Genomic DNA, 20,176 nt, shown 5'->3' with positions numbered 1-20,176 from the left:
ATAGGAACAGAATGATCACCTTGATGGGATTGTACTACAAGCCCCCAACAGTCAGAGGGAAATTGACTGTCAAATATGTACGGAAATCTCAGATATATGTAAGATAATACAGTTGTAATAGTAGGGGATTTTAACTTTCCAAACAATGACAGGGAGTGACATAGTGTTAAGGGCTTGGATAGTGAGGAATTTGTTAAATGTGTTCAAAAGTTTCTTTATCAATGTGTACATATTAGAGAAGGCGCAAAACTCAACCTTCTCTTGGAAAATAAGGCAAGGTAAGTGACTGAAGTATTAGTGGGGGAGCACTTTGGAACCAATGGTCAAAATTCCATTAATTTTACAGAAGTTATAGAAGAGAATAGGCCTGGCATACCAGTTAAAATTCTTAACGGGAGTATAACAAATGTATGAGACAGGAAAGCTGATTGTAGTAAACTGTTTGCAAGTAAATGGGCGACAGGGAAGTGAGAAGCTTTCAAAAAATGAGAGAACAAGAGTCTAGAGGCAGTATGTTCCTATTAGTGTGAAGGTAAGTTGAGTAAGAGTAGGGAACAATGGATGAATAAAAATATTGAGGCTCTGGTCAAGAATAAGAAGGAGTTATATATTAGGTATAGACAAGTGGGATTAAGTGAATCTCTTGAACAGTATATGGGGTGTAGGGGCATTCTTAAGAGGGATATCAGGATGGCCTCAGCACATAAGATTAAGGACAATCGAAAGAGATTCTACCAGTACATTAACAGAAAAAACAAAAAGCAAGTAGGGAGAGAATAAGGCCTTTTAAAGACCAACAAGGTCATCTACATGTGAAACTACAGGAGTTGGGAGAGATACTAAATGAATATTGTGTATCAGTTATTACTGTGGAGAAAGAAAAGGCGGCTAGGGAACTCAGGGAAATAAATACTGATGTCTTGAAAACGGGCTACATTTCAGTTTAGGGAATGCTGGAGATCTTAAAAAACAAAGGTGGATAAATCTATAGGACCTGATCAAGTGTATCCCAAGATGTTGTAGGAAATGAGAGAGGAAATAGTAGGACTTCTTGCTGAAATATTTGTATCATCTGTAGCCATGGGTTAAGTGTCAGAGGCTTAGAGGGTGGCTAATTTGCCTTTATTTAAGAAAGGCTCTAAGGAGAAGCCTAGGAACGATAGACCAGTGAGTCCGAAGTCAGAGTTGGGTAAGTTGTTGGAGGGGATGCTGAGAAACAGGATTTACATGCATTTGGAAAGGCAAATTAGGGATAGTCTGCAGGGTTTGTGTAAGGGAAATCATATCTCACAGGCTTGATTTGAGTTTTTTGAGGTTGTAACCAAACTAGAGTGGTAGATGTTGTCTACATGAACTTTAGTAAAGCTTTTGACAAGGTTCCCTTTGGTAGACTATTTAGTAAAGTGAGAACACATGGGATTCATGGAGAACTTGCCAACTGTTTACAAAATTAGCTTGTTGGTATTAGTCAGAAAGTGGTGGTTGTGGAGGGTTACTTTTCGGACTGGAGGCCAGTTAACACCGGTATTCGGCAGGGATCGATGCTGGGTCCACTTTTGTTTGCCATTTATATAAACAATTTGGATGAGAATTTCGAAGGCATGGTTAGTAAGTTTGTGGATGACACCAAAATTGGTGGTGTAGTAGACAGCAAAGAAGGTTATCTGAGATTACAAAGAGATCTTGATCAATTGGGCCAATGGACTGAGGGCTGGCAGATGGTGTTTAATTTGGATAAATGCAAGTTGTTGCATTTTAGTAAAGCAAACAAGGGCAGGCCTTATACAGTTAATGGTAGGGTCCTGAGTAGTGCTGTCCTGACTACGGGTTCAGGTATGTAGTCTTTGAAAGTTGCGAGACAGAGAGACAGGATGATTAAGGCATCATTTAGCACGCTTGCCTTCTTTGCTCAGAACAGAGGGTAGAAGTTGGGTCATCATGTTGAGGTTGTACAGGGCATTGATGAGGCCACTTTTGGAGCATACAGTCCTGGTCGCCCTGCTATAAGAAGGATATTATTAAATTGGAGAGGGTTCAGAAAAGATTATGAGGATGAGTAGGGTCTGAGGCATAAGGAGAGACTAGATAGGCTGGGACTTTTTCTCTGGAGTGCAGGAGGCTGAGCAGTGACCTTAAAAAAGTTTAAAAAATCACGAGCATAGATAAGGTGAACAGTAAAAGGTCTTTTCCACAGGATGGGGGTGTTCACAACTTGGGGTGCATATTTTTCAGATGCAAGGACAAAGATTTAAAAGGGATCGGACGACAAGGTTTTCACACATAGAGTGGTTTGTAGGTGGAGAGAACTGCCAGAGGAAGTGGTAGAAGCAGGTACATTTATACCATTTAAAGGACATTTGTTTAGCTACTAAAATAGGAACAGTTTGGAGGGGTATGGGCCAAACACAGGCAAGTGGGACTAGTTTAGTTTGGGAACATGGCCGGCATGGACAAGTTGGACCAAAGGGTCTGTTTCTGTGCTGAATGACTCTATTCCATGTGAAGCATGGTAAGTGGGAATTGAATTCCTAATGGGACATCTCACTCAGGTACGGAGAATTGTAAAATGAAAATATCTTCATGTTCTACATTTAGATATTCGACTTCTTCCCATAGTTCACTTACTGCAGGTTCCAATTTTAAGCCATATAATTTTTACAAATTTTTTTAAGAATATATTACTGTCTTCAGTCAGTGGCGATAGCCGTCTGTAGACCTGCAATGGCATTTTTTAGATAAATGATGCAGGCCATTGGTGCTGCAGGTTACTCAGCTTCATCAGTGAGACAAAAAGTATTTTCAGTCAGCCAGTGTTTGGAGTTTTCTTTGCCTGCACGTACACACATACAATTTCTGTCATCTTCATTCCAGCAAATTACGATCATTATGAACTCAACTCTAAACCTATCAATTGGCATGGGAGTAAGGGGGAAAGAGGTGCAAGGAATATTTAGTAATGTGCTAAGGCAACAGAATAAGAATGCCTGAGCAATACGGTTAGAATATAAACACCAAACAATGCCAATCTTCTCCCGTCCCAGTGAAAAAGCGACTGAATCAAATAAAACACGCAACTTGCAATGTACATTCCCTGACCAGATTCAAGTTATGAAATAAGTGCTCATCTCGCCTTACAAAATATAATGAACACTGCAACTTTATAAAAATTTCTTCATATTCCCTTACTTAGAGTGCTGAAGCTTCTCTTCAACCAGAGGAAGAACTGCAGGGATCATTTCCGGTGGGAATAGCTGGCTGGCAACAGTCAGAGCCATGCACACCTCAAGAAGGTTAGTGCTCTGTAAATCCTGAAATTACAGTTTCCAGAATTAAAGTCAATAACAAAACAAGTCTGAGTTTCATACACATCCACAGACAGTCAATTGGATTAGCATAAGAAATAGGAGCCGGAATGGATCAAACGGTCCATTGTGTTTCTCTGCCATTCAATGCAGTCGTGGCTGATCTTACAAATATAGATCTGAAATGATTTATTCAACCTAACACCATACAGAAAAGAAATGCTTAATAATATCAAAGTTTGAGCATAGCAGTGGCTCATCCATCATGTGCGAGACTAAACGTTTAACAGGACAGAAGGAGGCCATTTAGCAAATTATGTTTGTGCTAGCTCTCTGTTGCAGCAACTCAACTAGTATCATTCCTCTGCCCAGTTCAGTTATCCTTAAACTAGCATGTTATACATTTATTAATTCATTCGCTCAAATAAGATCATTCTATAGAGATCCATCTCATTTTAGCTCACCTGATCACTATGTGAAACCAACATTTTCTCTTAAGTAATGGTCCAAAATAAAATTTTACAACCACTATTGATGGGAGAGCCAGACACATCAGTGCAAAAATTAAGCTAAAGTAGTTGCAAATACGATACATCTCAGCCTCTTGATATACTCAACATTACAGATATCAATCTTTAGCAAATTCACTTCATTCCATGTGATTTCAAAAAATGGAAAAGAACTGGACACATAAAAGCTACAGACCCTGCTGTAATCCTGAAGACTACTCCAGAACTAGCCATGGTGATTGCAAAACTGTTCTGGTACAGTTACAACACGACCCGTGTTGAAAATCGTCAAGGTACATCTTGTCCAAAAAACACACGGCAAATCCAATCCAGTCAATAACTATGCCAAGGTCTAAACTCTGAAATTCCCTCCCTTCACACCTCACCGTATTTCTTTAAGACACTCCTTGATATGCACGTCTGACAGGGGTTTAGTCATATGAGCTAATTCTTCTTGTCTGGCCCTATGGCATATTTGTTTTATAATGCACCTGCCATCTTGCAACATTACATTACATTAAAAGAAACAATTTGCATTTATATAGCACACGTTCACTTAGTTTACAAAGCACGAGACAGGAATGTTAAAGCAGGGATAATGATTTAGTATTTAAAGTACAAATACAAAGATTTGAAAATAAATTAAAATTATCTTCATCTCTACGCACATTTACATTCTCCAAAACTAATAATTTATTCTATTACTAGCAAAGTGTAAAATTTAACCATTTACTACGGTACCAAGCATTAATAACACAAATCTCAATTTCTGAAACTGTACTTTGATTAAAAAAAAGTATTTTTAATTAACTTTTTCAGACACAATACAGCTCCAGAGCAGGACATGAACCAGAGCTTCTAGCCCCGAGGTAGGGACACTTCCAAAACATCACAAAAGCCCCTAAAAGTATTGTTATGATACACCACCAGGGCAGGAGTGCCTTGAACATAAATCTTCTGGCCCAGAAGTGGGGGAAACCACAAATCACAAATCCACTTAGCCAATGAACTACATTGGATCGACTAATCTAACTTATTAATAACTAATTGGCCTATTGCTTATTTCTCCCAAATGCACTAAATCTAAAGCAATTAAAATAACAGCATGTTACAAAACTAGTTAGCTATCCTACAATGCTGTATTCCTCTATTTGTTATCCTCTACAATCAGCCTTTATTTATAGGATCACAGCGGGTTTGAGATTTCTTGGATAGTTTGTTGTAATGACCATGTAAAATTACTGCAATTTCAAAGTCAGGATGTTTAAAAAACATCTTTTAAACTTTGAACGTAAAAGATCATGTTATATCAGCCATCTTAGTGATTCCTCCTGAGCTGACGGATGTAAAGGTCACGGATAACAAGCTATCTTCTTTCATTCATGGGACGTTGTCTCCACTGCCTACAGCTGCATTTATTGCCCGGGGGGCAGTTAAGAGTCAACCACATTGTTACCACACTACCATGTGACACAGTCAAAATTATTAAAATTACCCCAATTCTTCAATTGATAATGTTTGCACCAAAATTAAGGATTTCATTTGTGCCAAAAGATTAAAGTTGTTGTCCCATATAAAATGGAAATTTTTAATTAAGCTGAGATTTAAGAGCTTTGTTTTTAATTTTAAATGTCAGCTTCCTCCCTGGCACTTTGCAAACTCCCCATTTTGGAAGATTGCCACTCCTAGATCACAGCCACTCTGAATCAGACTTACAGAATTGTTCCTTGCAAAGAGGCTATTCAGCCCATTGTGCCTGTACCAGCTCTCTAAGCATTTTGACTGTGCCAAACTCCTCCTGTTCCTTGTAACCTTGCACAATGTTTCTACTTAAATAATTATTTAATGGCCTCTTAAATGCCTCAAACAGAATCTGTTGCCATCACCATACTTCCAGGCAATGCATTCCATACTCTTACAACTTGCACTTGCTTCTTTTGTAAAATACTTTAAAACTGTGCTTTGTTTCTTGATCTATTTACAAATGGGAACTGTTGCCCATTATCCATTGAACAGTCCAGGCCTCTGACAATTTTACAATCTTCTATCAAATCCCTTCTTTGTCTGCTCCTCTACAAAGAAAACTGTCCCAAGACCTCTAATCTTTCCTCATTACAAGTATCTCATTCCTGAAACCATTCTCAGAAATCTCTTCGGCACTCTCTCCATTGCATTCACATCCTTCCTGTAGCACAATGCACAGAACTGTAAACAATACTCCAGATGAAGTTTAACCAATGTCTTATGTAAGTAAAGGTTAACCGCCCAGCTCACGTACTCTAAGCCAGTATTTATGAAGCCTAAAATACTGTGTTTTATTAACGGCTCTTTCTGCCTTGATATCTTTTATGGACATGCACATTGGTTTCTCTCGACTCCTGCAAGAATAAAACCCTTTAATACTGTCGGCCAAGCAGCATCAGAGGAGCAGGAAAGCTGATGTCTCAGATCTAGACCTACCCGAAACATCAGCTTTCCTGCTCCTCTGATGCTGTTTGGCCTGCTGTGTTCATCCAGCTCTACACCTTGTTATCTCAGATTCTCCAGCACTGGCAGCTCCTACTATCTCTTTAATACTGTCTTTGCTTTTGATATGAAGTGATATACCTTGGTACCTCTCTGCATCAAACTTAATTTGCCACCTATCTTCCCATACCACCAACCTGTCAATGTCCCTTCAAACCTCTGTCCTGTCCTCACAGTTCACAATTCTCTTAAGATTTTTGCAAGCTTTGAAACAGTCCTCTGCACACCAAGATCTAAATCATTTATATATTTCAGGAAAAGCAAGGACCCCAATGCCTACCCCTGACGAACTCCACTACACACATTCCTCTCAGCCAAAATTTACCAATAACCATTACATTCTACTTCCTATCCCTTTGTCAATTTTCTACCCAGATTGCTGCTGACCCTCTTCTTCCATGACTACAGCCACACTCACAAATGTGTTGAGTGACATTATTGATCACCTTCTAAAAATCCACATATACCACATCAAACAGCCTTCCGTTCCTCAACATTCTTTGTTACAGCTTCAATAAAACTCCTGCAAGTTAGTTTGGTACAACTTTTTCTTAACAAATCCATGCTTAATCTTTCAAATCAATCATAATTTTTTCAGGCAACCATTAACTCTATCTTGAATAATTGCTGCAAGGATGAAGAAAGCAATATATATGGGGAACAGGCAAAGCATGCTCACTTTCTTCAAACATTTCCATCCTTGAATAGTCTTGGGAATCCTTCATCGCCATACATTCATGATCTGGATGGAGATAGTAACTTAAGGAAAATAGGAAGTGGACACACCATCTTTAACTCTGACACGCAGCACTTTGGTGCATTGCTACCTTTTCCTCCAACGTTACTTTTGTTTATATGTTAGGAAATTTTTAACATTTTAAATTCCAAATTGTCACGTTCTTAATTAAGCTATCAAACTGTAACTGGAAAAGCAAGTAACAACTGATGTGATGATACTATAACCTTGTCTGATCGAATTTGCAGTTTTAAAATTTAGTTCAAGGGGGATAGATTTCCTCTGTGTTCTAAATAAAACAAAACAATAAACATCCTTGTAATTTTAGTTCAAACGAGGTCTTCTCCCATAGGTCAGATGATGCTAATGTGTTTACCATTACAAACAGATTGCTAGTATGTAATGAAATGAAAAATATATCAAATACATCTTTTTGAAAACTAATCATATTAAAATACATATAAAAATATATACATTCAAAAACAAAGATATACCATTTCTTCAAAGTGCAATTACTTGATTAAAACAGAGAAAACCTCACACTCCTGGCACAACTTTTCCTGCAAAGAGATAGTAACAATCTTCTCTTTAAGTGTTTCCTTAGATTTGAGAACCATTCCAAATTATTATTGCACATTCTGCACACCAAATTTCAGAAATACCAGGCAGCATGTCAAAGAAACAAACCAGGTGATTTTCATGTACAGTCCAACTCCTTTAAAGGAAATAAAGGCAGACATTTTTTAATCAACCTGTCGAGTAATACGGGCAAAAGCCCTCCGCTCAGTGACATCACCTGCTGGCCATTTTCACTTTCAATGAAGTGCTAAGCTCCTACTTTTCCTAAATTGGTTTTGTGAGAAAACAATATGACTGTGAATGTGAACAGATGGTTGCAGTTTTGTACAATCACAATATTTTAATTTTATAGCTACAGTGCTGAATTTGTTTTCTCGATTTAAGTGTTGGACAATAGGCGAATAGATTTTGCTGTGTTTAAGAGTGAACAGAAATTCCAAGTTTATAACAAAAATGGTTTTAATAGAAAAGCACACTTTGGCATTTCTGCCTAGTCACAGTGAAAAAAGAACAAAGAACAAAGAAAATTACATCACAGGAAAGGGCCCTTTGGCCCTCCTAGCCAGCACCAACATAAATATGGGAGCGAGTTTTGAGAAGATTTGTAGCTCAGGTTGAGGTTCTGGATGTGAGTTTGCTCGCTGAGCTGGAAGGTTAGTTTTCAGACGTTTCGTCACCATTCTAGGCAACATCATCAGTGAGCCTCCGACGAAGCGCTGGTGTTATGTTATATTTAAATAGAAAGCGGGACATAACACCAGCGCTTCGTCGGAGGCTCACTGTTGATGTTACCTAGAATGGTGATGAAACGTCTGAAAACTAACCTTCCAGCTCAGCGAGCAAACTTACATCCATAAATATGGGAATGGGAAGCGAGATCAAATGGACGCGTGACTAAAGGGATGATGTAAGAGGGAGGGCTTTACATTTTTGGATCATTGGGACAGTTTCTGGGTTAGTGGGAACGGTACAAGCTGGATGGGTTGCATCTGAGCCAGAATGGGTCCGATAATCTTGCTGTGAGATTTGCTTGTGCTATAGGGGAGGCTTTAAGAACTTAAGAACATAAGAAATAGGAGCAGAAGTAGACCATCTGGCACATCAAGCCTGCTCCACCATTCAATAAGATCATGCCTGATCTTTTCGTGTACTCAGCTCTCCTTACTCGTCAGCTCACCATAACCCTCAATTCCTTTGCTGTTCAAAAATCTACATTTGCCTTAAAAACATTCAACAAGGTGGCCTCAACTGCTTCACCGAGCAGGGAAATCCACAGATTCACAACCGTTTGGGTGAAGACGTTCCTCCTCAACTCGGTCCTAATTCTGACTCCCCTTATTTTGAGGCTATGCTCCCTTGTTCTAGTTTGCGTAAGATAAAGGTACATGGCGCTACAGGCAATGTATTAGCATGCGGACAGAGGATTGGTTAACTAACAGAAAGCAAAGAGTGGGGATAAATGGGTGTTTTTCTGGATGGTGATGGTCTATCTCAGGGATCAGTGTTGGGACTGCAATTGTTTAAATTTACATATACTTTGGTTTAAAGCTGGAACATTGGCTTGTCTCAAAACATTATAATTATCTACAAATTGATTTCTTGTGGCATCCAGACTGAGAAAACAAAGCTATGATTACCACACCATGCATCTTATCTGTTCAACATCACAACAAGCAAGGTTCAATTAAATTTGCAAACCATTTCTTGGAACAGAGAATTAAATAGGACTGCTGGTACAATGTATGACAATTAAGCGGTTTGTTCCTATTTATTTTTGTGCACTTTAGTTCAATCAATTGGTATTTTGCCACAACCTAGTATAAGGCAATATTAGAGTCAGCATGACTCATCGTTACTTCTTGAAAAGTAATCACCTGAAACATTTCTCACTACACAGGCACTGTTAGATCTGTCAAGATTTCTAACATTTTGCTCTTTATTCAAATTTGCTTTTTTCCAACCACAGATGGATCTTGTAACAAAGATTCACATGCTAACATAATGTATTATTTTAACGTTACAATATTTTTGATGTGGTAATTCAGAAACAGTTACTTTCCACTCTTCTAAGTTATTTATTTCTGCCCTTTTAAGACTATTTTAAAGCAAAGTCACATTTTTGCTGATGTTTCCTTGGTTTATTTTTTTTCTGTACAATGCTGTCACTTGCAAGGCTTCTGACTTATGCCAAATCAGTTGTAGTGATTCACTCAAGGGTGAAAAGTGAGTCACAAGTCAACTTAAAGCTGAATAATTATAACCAGTGCATGATGTTAAGAAATTACACTGCAAAATGTGAGCAGTTGTAGCAAGCCACCCCAAAAACACCAACAAACGCAAAACCATAAGATCTTATACAAGAAATGGAAAACGTGGCTTATTCAGTTACCATAAACCAGGAGCCCTGTCTGTGTCAGAATGGATCAGAAATGAAGAGAAAGGAAACGTGAAAGAAAAGTGACCATTTTTGTTTTAGGATAAGGCATATAGGGCAGAGAGAAATAACTGACAGAATGAGAAGTAAACGATTCTACATTACTGTTTCATACAACAAACTTTAATCACATTTTAATCTTTGCTGACCATGTTTATGGAGTACCGTCATAGAGGAGCAAAATAAAGAGGATATAGTTGCAAATTAACTAGGATTGATTCAAGTCAGCATTTTCTGTGAAACAGTTATGATTAATTATAAATTCAATTTACTCTCACTTCTTACCTTTAATACAGTGTTTACCAGTAGAAGCAACAGTTGATGGCTTTCATTTAGAAAGAGGGACACAGCCAAATAGCCTAGCAAAAAAAAGTAAGCAGGAAAATATTCATATTATTCAAATTTAAGTCCCACACTGTTTCCTTTGCAGACTTTCAGGGTAGCAGACCGCATATTTCAATGACACCCTCAATCCTACTCCTTGACAAATCTAGGTGTCACACTTATCTGGCACAGGCATGCATTTCAGCTATTTTCTCCACCTGGTCAACCTAGATGAAGACTGCAGAATTCACAATCCAGATAAAGGCTTCTGTAACCAAAATAACACAGCAGACTGTGCATCAAAACTAGAGTCTTCAAATGATCCAACTTCCCAATCTTGCAAACATTTTACTGTTTCCAATCCCAGTTCTATATCAAGTACATATAGATGAAGAAAACTCAAGAAACTCAAGCAACATAGATGCAACAATCCACAAGAATGTCATTATAAACCCCGGAATTCCCAACAGGAGCCTGAAGCAACTGCAATGTAGTGACTTGTGAGCTTCCATACTGTACAAATTGATCAACATTAACCTGAAAATTAAACTTCTGCAATTCTAACTAACGTGTAACATTCAAATTATGCAGTTTAGAATTTGTATTTTCTTACCTTTAATAAAAATCAAAGCAATACCTAATAGCACACAAGATTCGCCAGTCTAGAAATCTATTCTTCAGAAACACCAACTGACTGGAAATATTTTGAGCAAAATCAATTGCCATTAGTATTACTTTAGTAGTGTCCTTCGGGAGCAGAGATGGAAAAATATGGTATTGGCTAAGTAAAATATTTATTACTACTTTTACAGCTGTGTTATGTTTGAAGTTAATGTTAAAATCCATGATATTTCCGGTTCACATACATGAGGTTAAGCAGTGTAATGCCACTCTATAATTGAGAAAATTGCAGACAAGAGAGGTTACAAGGTATAATGCTTATTTCCTTCCTCCAAAAAGGTACAGTGTCATACTAGGGGAATATGTTTTTCAGTTACTTGTAGTACTATGCCCAGTAACAATTCTTGCTGCATCACCTGGATAAGAACAGTATCTCATTATGGACAGCGATTATAGCTGAATTTAATACATCCTCATTTGTCAACAACATGCACTTTAAAGAGGTTATTCAATCAAAAGCAGTAGGAAGTCTCTTCCACTTCCCCCTTCTGCATCCAGCCATTTGTAGAATCATCCTTGCTGTGACTGAGATTCATGGACCACAGATCAGCCTGCAATTCTTGTACCTAAAGGTACTACCAGGGCGCTGAGTCACCAGACAAGCTTTAACAGGTTATTTGTATTTAAAAAGTTATCTATTTAATCAAAGTACTCGAAGAGGAAACATACCAACTCTTTTTTCCATCAGACTACCCTGCTGAGCTAGTTTCATGGCATGAATGTATCCAAAGGAAGCCTCATACCCCAGCATTTCACAGTAGATTAGTCGCACTAGACATTCTCGCATCTGCTTCTGTAAAAGGAATAAAACAAAGGACTACTTTAGTTTCACTGGTGTTATTTACTTTCTGGTTACTTTTCCAAGTAATTATTATTAACAAGTGAGTTTTGGCAATAAGTGCTGGTGAGCCATTCAACAGCAGGGACATTGCATTAAGTTTACTCCAATCTTCAAATGAAATCCATACTGTTCATTTACACTAGGCGTTGGATAGAAATCAATGGGGAGATGATGGTCTTGTGGTATTATCACTGGACTGTTAATCCAGAGACCCAGATAATGTTCTGGGGATCCGGGTTCGAATCCTGCCAGAGCAGTTGGTAGAATCTGAATTCAATAAGTATCTGGAATTAAGGGTCTAATGATGACCATGAATTCATTGTCGATTATCGGAAAAAACCATCTGGTTCACAAATGTTGTTTAGGGAAGGAAAGTGCAATTCTTAACTGGTCTGGCCTACATTTGACTCCAGACCCACATCAGTGTGGTTGATTGTTAACTGCCCTCTGGGCAATTAGGGATGGGCAATAAATGCTGCCTAGCCAGCGATGCCTTCATCCCATGTATGAATTAAACAAAAATTTTTTTCTGGTTATTGTCTCCCTAGCTCTGATGTACAGCTTCAAAAATATGGCTAGTGATCAGGCTTCAGGTTTCTGCTGGACAGGCAGTTGTATTCCAGCATAGTTAGGAAGTGCACAAGCGAACCTGCGGAACCCCTTTCACAGAACATTCTTCAAGGAATTGCCCAGAAAATCGGATTTTCTGTTGGACACTTCCACTGTGCTGAGAACCCTCCAAAGTCCTCATTAAACTGGAGACTTCAAAGGGTTCTAACAGTATGAGTTAAAATGGCTGCTCAGGAAAAGTTAGGTGATTAAATATGTAGATTAATGCCTAACTAACTCTTAAACTGACACCATACTTACCTCTTACATCCCCAGCTACGCCTCCTTCCTGACACTGTACCCTGGTATCCCAAAACTGCCAGACCAGGCCCAATCCAATCCAAACCCCAAGCTGCCAAAACCAATCTGACACCATGCCAACTATATCCAACACCCACTCTCCCAGCTCCCCCACCAAGCCCAATTTCTCCCATCCACCCATGGCACTTTAAACATTGGCACCCTGTCCCTTCCTAATTAGCACCATATCCAGTTAGTGTTCGATTACTAGCACTCAACCCTTACTCTTCTGACATCGCACCCCTGGCACTTAGACCTTCCCCAGCTGGCACCCTACCCAGTTGTCAGCCTACTAAAAAACCCATCTGCTACTCTAATAGTACACTTACTGTTTCACAGATACAGTCAAAAGTTGCTGTCAGGACCTTTACGTTTCAGAATTCGGGGTTCAGCAGGTGACTGCTACATAAAGGGAGTGTGGTTTGACGCCCTCTGAAAGTTCGGCACTAAGAAAGAACAATCAAAATGGAAGCACAGCTCCGCATTTCTGAAGGGGCCAGAATCAGAGTCTCCTCTCAGGAAGTGCAGAGTTCCCTTCTTTTGTAAAACAGAAGGACCAATGTGGCAAATTGCATGAGACTGACATTCCTTTATAAATCTAACTCATTTTAATCCCCACATGAAAACAAATGCTGAGTGTCCACAGACTAGCACAAATCAAACATGTTTTGCAAAGTAAATAGTCCAAAGATGTGCAGGCTAGGTGAATTGGTCATGCTAAATTGCCCATAGTGTTCAGTGATGTGTAGATCAGGGGCTGGGTCTAGGTGGGATGCTCTGAGGGTCAGGGTGAACTTGTTGGGCCAAAGAGCCTGTTTCCACAACGTAGGGATTCTATGATCTATCCATTCACTAGTTAATATTGCTGTTCCTACACATCAGACAATAGTTTCATAATGTCAGCTATCTTTTTGTCAGTAAAATTCCAAACAAATTCTTATAAATGTGTACTTCAGTGATAGCAATGGCAGGAGAAATTAGCATGACAAGATTATGTCAGTAATTTTCATGGTAAATATGTAGACAGGAATTCGTAGTGACCTTTAGAAAATTAGCAATTATGCACAGTTGGAGAACTATCCAACATTCATCATTCACATTTCACCTAAAGATTGATCTTAACTCCCTAAATGCACAGCCATGCGAGTGCGCTTTTATTTCCCTAAACACAGAACCTTATAACTTGATGTTAAAAAGAAAAATTAGTTAACAATCAAAAACTCTCAAACATGAAAAATATTTTACAGATTCCCATTTAGAAGAAACAAATAAAGTTATACGCATTGTTGTAGTTGTTCACATCTAATATTCAAATGGAATCACAAAGTGCTGCAATTACAAAAGTCAAGGTTAACATTTCAGCTATAATTCTTATTTGCACGTGAACACACTGGTTTCATCTGTTAAAATCTGCCAACTCTTTGCCAATACATTTTGCCTAAAAATTTTACAATGAAAGTGACATTCATAACTATAACTCTTAAGAATGCTATGTGAACTTTTAACCTACTGGCACCAGTAACTGCAGGACTTGTTTTCGAACACCGCTCTATAGCTCCACATGCTGGAGGCGGCTCAGGAAAGATGCTGCCAGGTTTGAAAGGTTTGAGTTATAAAGAAAGGCTGGACAGACCGGGATTTTTTTCATTTGAGTGCAGGAGGTTGAAATGTGACCTTACAGAAGTTCATAAAATAACGAGAGGTATAAATAGAGTTAGTAGCAGTTGTCTTTTCCATTGATTGGGGGATTTCAAGACTAGGAGGCATATTTTTAAGCTGAGAGTAGAGAGATTTGTAAAAGACATGAGGGGCAAGTTTTTCAACAACAAAGGGTGGTTCACGTGTGCAATGAACTTCCTGAGAAGTGGTGTATGTGGGCATAATTATAAAGTTTAAAAGACATTTGGATAAGTACATGAATAGGAAAGGTTTGGAGGGATATGGGCCAGGAGCAGGCACGTGGGACTAGTTTAGTTTGGATTATGTTTTCAGCATGAACTGGTTGGACTGAAGGGTCAGTTTCCATGCTGTATGACTCTATGACACAATTACATCATATACATATTCACAAAAAAGGAGGAATTGTTCTAATGTTGTGAAGAAATGAAGAATTCTTACCAGTGATATGCTGGGAGCAGAAACCTGTTCTTTTAATGCAGCCAGTTCCTTCTTTATTAATTTTTCCTCATCCTAAAATCAAAAATATTTAAATGTTAAAACTAAAGGTAGCATTTAACTGTGACAATTTCAACTTGAATTATATTGATTTATCAACAAAAACAGAGCACTCAAACAGATACCAACAACTTTTGTTGAACTCTTAATTTGATCATTAAGGCTGATATTGCCCAAGAATGCAATTTTACAAGCGCAGGCAAGATGCTTTGGCATTTGTAAATTTATGTCAAAAATTCAAAATCTACACAAATGAAACTACATTTTACAAAAAAAAATTAGAAGAATAGGATAGCAACTGTGGAACTTGTTCAGACTTTTCAGCGATATACAGACCCAGAAGATAAATTAAGAAAACTACTGTACTTGAAATTCTACAAAGCTAAGGAGATATAGGTTCAGCTGTTGGTTCAAGTCAAACATTGGTTTAATGTCAGGAACCTTTTTTTGCAAACAATGTCAACACTTGGAAGGGACTCTGAGCAGAACAGCACCAATTAAAAGTTTGAATACTATGACTGCATGGGGGTGTGCTGAGGAACTATGGGTTTCTTTCCAAATGAATCAGTAATAATAATCCAAATCACCTCCCCATCAATATTCATCTTATGATTATGTGTTTAAGCAGTAAAACACAAACTATTAGTTTCTACTTAGTAGTATCCCTACAGTGTGGAAACAGGCCCTTCAGCCCAACAAGTCCACAACGACCCTCACAGCATCCCACCCAACCTCATTCCCTTATAATCCATCTAATCTGCACATCCCTGAAAACTACCAGCAATTTAGCATGGCCAATCCACCTAGCCTGCACATCTTTGGACTACGGGAGGAAACTGAAGCAACCCCACGCAGACACAGGGAGAATGTGCGAACTTCACACAGACAGTTGCCCAAGGTTTGCATCGAACCCAGGTCCCTGGCCCTGTGACGCAGCAGTGCTAACTACTGAGCCACCGTTCTTAAGGAAGTTTTAACTTGATTGTAAGATTTCTTTTTCTTAAGAGAGCTATGACGATCAGGAACATGTTCCCTGAAAGGGTGAATGTAGGACAATGGAAAATAGAAGGAAAATATTTGTCCTGTAAAACCTGCTCTACCAGTCAACTAGATTGCGGCTGATCTTCTCTTTTGGCACCACTTTCATGCAGTATGCCCATGTCCCTTTGATATACTTAATATCTGGATATCTATTCTAGAGTCATAGAGCTGTACAGCATGGAAACGGGCCCTTTGGTCCAACTCGGGGGTACTACTAGGGGGTAGGGGGTGAGGGTGGGGGGTAGGGGGTTGTGGGGTGGGGGGGTAGGGGGGGTGTGTGGGGTGGGGGGGTAGGGGGGGTGTGGGGGGTGTGGGGTAGGGGGGTGTGTGGGGGGTGTGGGGTAGGGGGGTGTGTGGGGGGTGTGGGGTAGGGGGGTGTGTGGGGGGTGTGGGGTAGGGGGGTGTGTGGGGGGTGTGGGGTAGGGGGTGTGGGGGGTGTGGGGGTGTGGGGGGTGTGGGGGGTGTGGGGGGGTGGGGGGGGTGTGGGGGTGGGGGGGTGGGGGGGTGAGGGTGGGAGGTGTGGGTGGGGGGAGATGTGGAGGATAGGGGAGGGGGATCGGGGAGGGAGGAGGATAGGGGAGGGGGATCGGGGAGGGAAGAGGATAGGGGAGGGGAGAGGGGGGGATGGGGAGTGAGGGGAGCGGGGTAGGGGAGAAGGGGTAGGAGAAAGGGGGGAGGGGGGAAGGGGGGGAGACGGTAGGGGGTGGGATAGGGGCGGGGGCGGGGAGGTCTCTAAGCCCCTGGTTTGCTCGGTGAGCCCGGGCCCCCACCTGCTTCGACGCCAGTTCAGTGATTCCTCTGATCAACGCTCCGAGCCGGGAAACGGCGGAAAGTTTGGCGCCGGGGTCGAGGGATAGGAGACTCGGCAGAGCCGAAAGGGTCTTCTCCATCACGTCGCTCATGGCGCTGCCGGGACGGGAAGAAGAACAGAGGGACAGAGCGGCCTCCCAGTGCCCTGGCTTACGCCATCTTCCCCCAGCGAGCGACTTCCGGTCTGAGTCAGAAAACTTTATTAGAATCCGGGCCTGGGAACACTGTCATTCCAGCATCGGCCAGGAGGGCGCAGCACTGAGCAGGTCGAATAGAGCACCGTCCGTCAGAATGGAAAGTGCAACTTCAATGCGCAGAGGGAAACTTCAGAGCACAAACTAAATCAAACCAAAACCAAAATCATGAAGGACTTCTGGGCAGAAGAGATAGACAAAAGTTGTCCCCCCACCTTTGGGCAGATCAAGAACCTGAGGTTACCAATTCAAGGAGATTGTACGTAAGCCGTGGCCACATGCAGAAAATCATTTCCCCAAACATCGCCCTAGAGTGTGGTTCAGGCAAACTCAAGTACGTCTTTCAAAGAAAATGACCTGGATCATTAACTGAAGTGGAAAAATATACAGGGGCAGGAGGCAAGGGAATTGCACCAGGTGAACTGTTCTTGCAAAAAGAAAACTGGCAGTGACAGTGTAAGGAGAAAAGTCATTGGATATGGGTCACTAAGATTTATTTCATACAATAATCCACCACAACAGACACTGAGTCAAGTGGCATCCTGTGTTACAAATGTATGAATTTGGAGCGAGGACAGGCCACTCAGCTGTCTGATCCTGTACCTCCATTCAATAAGATTATTGAATCTGACCTGATTATTTCACATTCCCACCCCGACCTGACAGACAGCCTTTCACTTCTTGCTTACGAAGAATCCATCTACCCCTGCCTTAAAATTAATCAAACATTTTGTCTGGAATGTGTTTTGAGGAAGAGTTCCACAACTGAAACTAATGGGCACAGGTTTAAAATGAGTGGGGAAAGATTAAAGTGGATCTGAGGGACAACTCCTTTCACACAGAAAATGGTGCATGTATACAACATAATGAAATGTGAGGCTGGATGAACACAGCAGGCCCAGCAGCATCTCAGGAGCACAAAAGCTGACGTTTCCGGCCTAGACCCGAAACGTCAGCTTTTGTGCTCCTGAGATGCTGCTGGGCCTGCTGTGTTCATCCAGCCTCACATTTCATTATCTTGGATTCTCCAGCATCTGCAGTTCCCATTATCTCATGTATGCAACATACTGCCAGAGGAAGTGGTAAGGCCAGATACAGTTACAGCTTTAAAGACATTTGGACAGGTCCATGGATAGGAAAGGTTTAAAGGACTATGAACCAAATGCAAGCAAATGGGACTAGTTCAGTGTAGGAAACCAGATCAGCATGGATGAGAAAGGGCCCGTTTCCATGCTGCATGATTCTAGTTTCAAAAACTTAGGATTCTCTGTGAGAAATAAATCCTCTTTGTCTCTGTCTTAAATGGCCAAACCACTTATTCCACCAGTTCTAGATTCTCCCGCAAGAAGAATCATCATTTCCACATGCACCCTGTGAAGATGCTTCTCTGTTGTAGCTGTTCTGTGTGGATTGATAGAAAACTACATCAAAAATAGAAAAGTTTCAAAGTCACAGGACATCAGACAAGGTCTGGACAAAGACCAGTCAACACGTTTTGAAATGACACATGTCTGAAATTTAACTGAAGAGCTGGCTTGTTAGTTAATACTCAAAAAACAGCGAAAGGAAAGGGAAAACACCCAGGCTGCAAAGTTAGATAAGTGTCAATGAGAAGTGTTAAATCATGTCAGTCAAATAATGGGAAAGAGAAAACTGAAGAACCTAACTAAATGTTGCATATTCAGAAAGAAGGAATTCAGAAAGAAGTTATTTCCTGTGCCTCTGTTTAAGGCAATAGAAGAATTATAAACAGAAATTATTATTGAGAAAGAAACCCATAGTGAACAAAAAATTAACTAAAAACAACTTCATTGAAGAAGGTATTGGAAAATAAACTAGGACACATGCTAATAAGGGCTAATCTGCCCAGCCCACCATCTCAGTAAACTGTAAAATTGAGATCTGACTGTTTTCATAATCTAGGGAGAGTTTCTGGGTACCTTGTTTAATAATCCTACCTTGACTGACAATATTTCTTTTAGACAGATATTTAAAAAAGATCCCAAGACACTACTTTGAAGGAGAACAGTTATCTTTAGTGTCCTGGGCAACATGAATCCCTCTATACTGTCTCTGTGCCAACATCTCTTATTTGATCATTGCTTGTGAGGTTACTTGATCATTGTTGTGGAATCTTGCTGTGCACAGATTGGCTGCCATTTTTCCAACAGTAAAAAGGTGATAACACTTGGCTGTGTGGTCATAAATAGTACTACACAAATGCACATCCTTGTTTTCATTTCTCAAATAGGGTGATGTTATGATCCCAGGTGAGACTGATAACATTTTTTAAAAATTAATCTTCCAGTAAATTGCTGAAAGGATCACATAACAACATTTTGTGTTTTTATGACTTACTGTAGCAATCTAAACACTTTAAATCAACAACTTCAAGTACAGAATAGAATACACTGAAAATCTCATGCCTCACCCTCTCTCTTGGGTGGATATTCAATTCTCCTGGGGCTACTCAGAATGTTATTAGCTCCCAAGAGTTTAACTTCCTTTCTTTTTATTTCCCAGTAAGAAGTTTTAACCCCAGAATTACTTTTCATGATGAAGATTTTATTTTTTCTGCAGTCTCTCCCCATTACTCAATCTAGGTAAAATATTCAAGCACATTCAAAAATCCTCACAAATTTGATTATTTCAAACTGAGTTGGAGCTCCTGCCTAGATTCCCATAGAACGAACCATATGGAGTAGTTACCTCCATCTACTGTCCCTCTGTCGGATCCTGGCAGCTCGTTTTTTCCCGTGAATTTCAGAGATATATTTTGGAAAGCATGTAACTTAATCCAACGTATTCATTTTCTACGCATCCATCTCTCTCAAAGCCCATCTCTAGGGCAATGTAAATCATGTAGGTCTCATATCCAAATAGAAATGCTGATTAGTTTTTCTTGAGACCCAAACTCTCTTTTAGCTTGAAACTATTTTAAGGGCAGCACGGTGGCTCAGTGGTTAGCACTGCAGCCTCACAGCACCAGGGACCCAGGGTCGAATCCAGCCTCGGGCAACTGTCTGTGTGGAGTTTGCACATTCTCCCTGTGTCTGCGTGGGTTTCCTCCGGGTGCTCCGGTTTCCTCCCACAGTCCAAAGATGTGTAGGCTAGG

General features: G+C 40.2%; 1 protein-coding gene across 1 annotated transcript in view; it reads right to left on the bottom strand.

The window, feature by feature from the left end:
• ap4e1 (adaptor related protein complex 4 subunit epsilon 1) overlaps positions 1-17,036 on the bottom strand; it is a 65,069-nt gene extending 48,033 nt beyond the window's left edge. The window contains exons 1-5 of the mRNA XM_059639198.1: positions 16,828-17,036; positions 14,960-15,031; positions 11,761-11,884; positions 10,372-10,445; positions 3,187-3,308 (exon numbers count right to left, since the gene is read on the bottom strand). Of these exons, the coding sequence (XP_059495181.1) occupies positions 3,187-3,308; positions 10,372-10,445; positions 11,761-11,884; positions 14,960-15,031; positions 16,828-16,959 (524 nt within the window). The 5' untranslated portion in view covers positions 16,960-17,036. The remainder of the gene's footprint in view (positions 1-3,186; positions 3,309-10,371; positions 10,446-11,760; positions 11,885-14,959; positions 15,032-16,827) is intronic.
• Positions 17,037-20,176: the final 3,140 nt, after the last annotated feature.

The sequence above is a fragment of the Stegostoma tigrinum genome, chromosome 33 (assembly GCF_030684315.1).
Source record: "Stegostoma tigrinum isolate sSteTig4 chromosome 33, sSteTig4.hap1, whole genome shotgun sequence".
Classification (NCBI taxonomy): Eukaryota; Metazoa; Chordata; class Chondrichthyes; order Orectolobiformes; family Stegostomatidae; genus Stegostoma; species Stegostoma tigrinum.
The sequence above is the reverse complement of the archived record's forward strand: the minus strand, read 5'-3'. Positions and strand labels throughout refer to the sequence as shown.